Source organism: Pectinophora gossypiella, chromosome 17, assembly GCF_024362695.1.
Source record: "Pectinophora gossypiella chromosome 17, ilPecGoss1.1, whole genome shotgun sequence".
NCBI classification, from domain to species: Eukaryota; Metazoa; Arthropoda; class Insecta; order Lepidoptera; family Gelechiidae; genus Pectinophora; species Pectinophora gossypiella.
Window position 1 is genome coordinate 4101154 of NC_065420.1, and position 6774 is coordinate 4107927.

Genomic DNA, 6774 nt, shown 5'->3' on the forward strand with positions numbered 1-6774 from the left:
AACTTTGCTCCACTGTAGGTATGACCAATTTAGGTGCTCACGTGCAAAGTTAAGGCGCGCTCTTCGATGGTCTGCAGTTAATTTCGGCCCATTTGCTGGCTTATGCGGTACCAGTCCACGATCCTTCAACCTTCTTCTAATTGTAGAGTCACTTACAGCCACCCTTCGTACAACACGAAGCCGCTGCTGCAGTTGAAAAGCGTTAAGGCGTCGATTTCTTAAAGAAGTTGTTACAATAAATCGATCATCTCGCTCAGAAGTGACCCGATTCCTGCCAGATCCTGAACGGCGCGTGAACAAACCAGTCTCCCGATAACGTTTATAGACTCTATGAACAGATGACAGGCTTAGATGCAGTCTTGCAGCCACAACACGCTGACTAAGGCCAGAATCCAGCAATGCCACAACTTGGGCGGCTTCTGTGGGCGAAGTATCCATACGTTTTAGAAAAAAAACCTTTTTTCAGACGTCCCAAAGTCACAGTATTGAAATAAAAAACAAAAAGTTTAAGGATAGGCGCCAATTTTTAGTTTTTAAACGCTAAATGTACTCCAACCCTAAACACACATTTGTCTCAAAACAGTGATTCATTTCGTTTATAAGATAAACAAATGAAATTCTAATTTTGAATTTAGAATTTTCGCTTATTACTGTAATGGCCAAACTGCCAGCTATACATTTATGTATTTTTTTTCATCGTATGAATTCTTTTTTGTGTTAAATTCGGACAGAAACAATGAAAACGGAAGTGTTTCGATTTTTTTGATGAGAAGTGTAGTATGGGTAACTCAAAATTTAAAAACGCTCAACAGTAGCGACACCTGCGGGGCTAAAAAGGGCACAAGGAAGCGATTCATCTAAAAAAAGCAATATTGCAATTTGACATTAAACAAGTAACTGCGCAATGCAAATATGTCAAATAGCAATATTGCTTTTTTTTTCGTTTCGGACCCACGATACCCCTGGCGATACCCCTGGTGGTATCGTGGGTCTTTTAAAATCAAACGATACCCCCAACTAATAGTGTTGTGACGTTAATTAATAATAGCTTTGTCATCTTTATTAACCCCCCTGATGGGAAAAATAGGTAGTTTTTATCCTCATTTGGTAAATGTACCTACGTCCTTCCTTCCTTTAATTACTATAATAAAGTACCTACTTATTGATAATGCATTATTTACTCCAAACTGTAGTTTTAATGACTAAAACGCTATATAATGCACAATAAATTACAGGCACATTACCGCTACTTTATCGAAAGTGTTACTTTCAAGAGATTGTAGTAATAACAGCAAATTATCTATCCGTATGATGTCTTTTTGTCCACCTTATGGTAGCCATTATGTTATTAGTAATAAGTGTATAACAACAGAAAGTGACCTCAGATACCGTATAATCGACCACCGAACAGTATTATTGTGTTTCGGGAAATTCCATTTTGATAATCGAGTGATTGGAGTATGGATAATTATGGTATTAGTGACTTTTAAGTGCCTGTTTTTTGCGACGCTGCGCTAGTAACCTAGATTTCGTTAATGATTATATATTCTTTAAATTGTAAACATTATTATCTGCATGTGGCAATATTGATAGTTAGCACCCTCACTTCTTATATAAGTATCCTCTCAGACGACGCCCTGAGCCGAGGTTCGCGCCCAACTGGGCACCCTCAGGCCTGTTGTCTTAAACGTTGTACCGGGTGAGAGCCTTCAGCGCTCCCCATTTATCCGGCCAAGTAGTTAATGCCATCTGCGGCAAATCTACAATAAGTCACGTCAAAAAAATATAAGTGTGCAACTTTTTGGATGGTAGCTGGTGTCCTTAGCTCAGTTTTCAAACTCTATCGATAAAATGACCGTGACAAAATTATCTATTATTTATTTACTTAGTGAGCTATCACGACTGTAAATCCAAAAGGTTGCTTTGTCGGGTTGTGAGCACTTTAAAAGATGGAAAAGGGAAACGGACTCACGTGTGATGAGGCTCTGAACTTGGCTGGAATGCTGTTCCTGAGGGGCGCCCCTTATTACTTGTTCACGGTGAAGTTTAGAAGCTGGAGATGGTCACTTCGGTAGTTTTTATGATTTTTTACAATATGTTATGATGTCCGTATGCACACTTGACGAGAGCCATCGGAAGAGAGCGAATTGAGTCGTTGGACGAATGAATGGATGTATGGTAATGGAATGAATGAATATAGGAAGAGCGGGAGATTTAAAGTGCTAACTGATAATTGATTACTTTAACATTATCACACTGTGCATGTTAGCCCTACAGAATAGATTTCTTTTGTCGACATTATGTTCTATTATTGGCATTCTATTATAATAATTATTATCTTTTTTTTAAAAAAAACTGACGATCATATATTATACGATCATACCGTTAATTAAACACCACCTCTTCGTCCCCAGGAGCGCGGCTGTGTCTGGTGGCGCTCTCGCTGCAGGCTCTGGTGCTGACGGCGCGCGGGGCGAAGCCCCACAGGCGGTCGATGCCTACACAACAGGTACTTCAACACCTACTTTAATAGACACTTCTTCTTCTATGGTGTGAGTTGTGAGGTGGATTACCAACCTCATTAACCCTGGTGTCAGGGACTATTGAGCCGCCAAAAGCCCCTGACATGGCTCATGTGACGACTACTTACATCAGTAAGTAGTAACCGGGATCAACGGCTTAACGTGCCTTCCGAAGCACGGGCCATTTTACTTTCGGATAATCAGGTGATCAGCCTGTAATGTCCTAACCAAACTAGAGATCACAAAGAAATTTTTGTGATTTTTCCCCACCGGGATTCGAACCCGGGACCTCCGGATCGTGAGCAGTTTTTTCCACCTTCTACATTCCAATTAATCAATAATTCTTTATTGCACAAAAACATAAACTGTACAGACGAATACAATGAGCACAATAGGCGGCCTTATTGCTAAGCAGCAATTTCTGCCAGGCAACCTTAGGGTGAAAGACGTTTATGCATTGGAGCGGGGGAAGGTGCAATACAAAAATAAAACATTTCTTTTTTGTCATTTTAAAAACTTAAACAAGATGACTAAGTAAAAAGTACGAGACTTTATTTATGTATCGAAACAATAACATCGAGATTGACATGAACCTTTTGCTTTCCAGTCATTACCGGTATCAAAAGGCGGTTGGAGGCCAGTCGTCGGGTCAGGCGGTCTGGTCTTCGGATTCGGCACCGCGCCGCTGCACGCGCCGTATAAGATCCCCGTACAGTTCGACTCGTACCCCTCGTCTGCACGTCCACTCACCGCGAGGGACGCAACGAAACTCACATCCATCGCGCAGTCCTACCGCCCAACCACCCTCCGCACCGTCGCAGCTTCCCCCGCTGCGAGTCAACCTATCAGCTCTTACCTCAACCCATTCTCCTTGCCCAATAATGGGTTAACCCACTACAAGTACGTCCAAAACTTCCCTGTCGACAGCGTCCTTATAAGGAACCCTCATAACCCTTACGCCGCTCGGCCGGTGTTCGCCAAACCGTATCCTACGAAACAATCCTATCACAAACAGTTCAACCTGCAGCAAATCCCGAACCTCCAACCCATCCAATTTAACATTCCCTCACAAAAACCCTTGGACGTGTTTGCTAAGCCTGTCAATGGGTACGCTAAGCCGACCGACACGAAGACTGCTCAGTCGGGTAACACTGAGATCTACAAGACGGAGGTGTACAAGCTACAGGACAGCGACTCGTCACAGCAACAGGTCAACCAGCAGCAAGTTAAGACGGCACAACAATCGCTCGTCACCCCAAAGATTCCTGTCAGTCCGTACCCTCAATACCAATATCAAGATGCTGTCTTGCCACCGGGCATTTTAGGTAAGATTTACAAAGCAAAAAATTATAATATCCATTGTCTTAAGTCAAAATTATACTGACCCGTGGCACCCATATTAATGAAACGATTTCTGTACATTTCAGGAACATTTGGCTCGTTTGGCGTACAGTCGGTGAAAGCTCGAGACCCGCTGTTCCCGACCAAGACAACTTTCTTCCCGCCACAGACCACGAAACAGACGCTATTCAACTCGTTTAGTTTCGCACCAAACTTCAAGACCACCCCCACGTTCGTTTCGACAACACCTAAGCTGCAGACTACATCGAACCAAATTCAATTCGGTTCCACTTGGAATGACTTTAAGAATGTTGCCACACAGCCCCCCAAGCCGGCAACTCCAGCCAAAATAGATCCTAATACTAACAAGGGAACGTTCAAACCAAGCCCGCAGGATCCTTTCATAGTAAACAAATACCACTCGGATTACAACAAGGTATCGACATATAACCCATCGGTCCAGACTACAACGTTTGCTTACAGCAACTATCACGACTATTACCCGGTACAACAGAATTATGCAGCCCAACAGAATTACCAAACTCAACAGAACTATCAGGCTCAGCAGAACGCGCAAGCTCTGAACTACTACAATAATCAACAAACTGTCAATTCCAATTATGAGAAGAAACAGAAGATACACGCTCACGACAGTGTCGCAGCCGGAGTGAACCAGCAAACTTCGCAGCAGTACGCCAATCCACCCAAGAAGACGGAGGTGGAAAGTGTTCCTAACACCGTCCCGTTCCGAGCGACATACGAAGTAACCGAAACCTACGAGACTGATGAAGTCACGAACTCGTCCCCACAATCATGGCCCGCATCCTCAGAAGCGTACAACCAGAAGACAACTGAAGAAGTAGTGACAAAGCCGGAGTACGACACGTACAGCAAACCAACAACTCCCCTGTCGGACATCCCCGAAGAAGTCGCTATCGTCACCGAAGGCGATAAAGGCTATGACAACTCTTTGAGCTACGACAGCCAGCTCGAATCTCAAAGCAGGCGGCCTCTAGGCGATGACTTCGAACCAATCGGCAAGCACAAGCTCAAGGAATACTACTACAGAGTGTCGACACCGACGTACGACAGTCATTCTGGACGACGAACGAAGAAACCGACAGAATCGTCGAAATATTCGGTTCAGGAGGTGACAACTTCTTTCAACTCAAATAAGGAGAACAATGAAGCTGAAATTCTTCCGACATTGCCTCCAAATAAACACTTCAAGCGCCCTAGCACACCGGCGCCAGAACCCGCTGATAAGGACAGGGTTAGGAAGAGGAACAAGATCAGGAGACGCCGACCTCCGCTAGCCAATGGCAACCGTGATAAAGAAGGCACCACGCGGAGATACCAATCCTCCACTGAACCTAATTATTCCAATGACGACGTTCACACCATCAGACCTAGAGTTAGACCGACACAGTCTAAACCCAATCTCACCACACCGACGACCAGCGCCGTTGACGTAACTACAAGCGCTATACCAACCATTTCACCTACTATTCCAACAATCGTCAAGAAAAAGCTGGTCCATCGTCGACCATACACTACAACTACAGAAAAACCAGAAACCACAACCGTTTTAAACCAAGAAACAAACAAGGAATCACCTATAATGAAAATTTCAGCATCATCCAGAATTTCGTTCCCGAAGACAACACCTACATCTTATGACATACCAGACTATACACACAAACAAGATGAAAAAGATACACCAACGAGCGACATTGCTGTTAGTCTGACTGATACTCTCAAAACCACCAGTAAAACAGAAAGTTCCAAAACATTCTCTTTCCATAGAGACGCAAAACCCGTAGAAGCTAAATTGGAACCTATAATAAGAGAAGTATTTACAACGGAATCCACAAAAGACGTGAGTAGTGAAGTAAATGAAGTAACCACTACACCTCGCATTGAAACCACGTCCACCTCAGGTAAAGTGTCGAGGCCGAGACTGAAGAACAAATTCGGAAGACCTGGATTCAGCGTCAAAGACTATAGAAATCGGTTAAGCTCCACTACTAGTACTGAAAAGCCGGCAGAGAGCCCGGCGCCTAAAATCAGATTTCCGAACAGAAGGATACCAGTCAGCGAGAATAAAGTAAATGAAAACGAGAATGCAACTGAGAGAAAGAAATTCACACCAAAGGATCCGAGACATAAAAATGGATCAGAAATCAGCGAGGAGACTGAAAAAGAAATACATTCTATCAGACCAAACCGTCAACGGCAGACAACTACAGAAGCTTCAGATAACGCGCCCACGCAAAAGATATCCGCTCGTATTCGCAACGGAGCACGTCGACCGAAACCTACTGAAGAACCAACGGAAACTTCTACATCGCCAGTCAGCAAGAGACCTTTAAGGAAGAAAATCAAAGATTCAGACATCGGGGAATCAGTTCAAGACGTAACGGTGACAGACACGACAGCAAATTATGAAAATAAAAATGACATAACATCTGAGAGAACGCGATCGGAGAGCGCAATAATGAAGATTGCTGACAAGAAGCATCAAGATCATTTGGAGCATCTATTCGAACACTCTAAACGAGTTTCAGACCTGACTCTAGCCGCTAGTAAAGACTACAACACCCCGGGAATGTTCAAGACAGTCTCCGCGAACAGTAGACGAATACCCAACTACTTTACGATAGCTACAGACGATCCTATTCTTCCGATAGAAGCGTTTTTTCCGCAAATAAATCAGAAAAAGGAATCGTAATGTTCCTATAATTTAAGCTTCAAAACCAAATTCTATTAGACTGCCAAAGCAAGACGACTATAGGGTTGAAACAAAACTATGGTTTAGTCTCTATCCAATGATATACTTATGAGGCTAGCGAAAGAGGTCCAAGAGAAACGGCGGTCATTTTAAAAAGTCTGTGTCTGCCCAAGGGGAGTT

The 6774-nt window shown here is 43.5% G+C and overlaps 1 protein-coding gene across 1 annotated transcript; it reads left to right on the top strand.

Moving 5' to 3' along the window:
- Nucleotides 1–779: 779 nt before the first annotated feature.
- LOC126374611 (mediator of DNA damage checkpoint protein 1-like) lies at nucleotides 780–6675 on the top strand. Its single transcript, XM_050021301.1, has 5 exons — nucleotides 780–783; nucleotides 2415–2509; nucleotides 3130–3847; nucleotides 3950–4368; nucleotides 4423–6675. Exons 1-5 carry the CDS (start codon nucleotides 780–782, stop codon nucleotides 6592–6594), a joined length of 3408 nt encoding a protein of 1135 aa, XP_049877258.1. The 3' UTR covers nucleotides 6595–6675.
- Nucleotides 6676–6774: the final 99 nt, after the last annotated feature.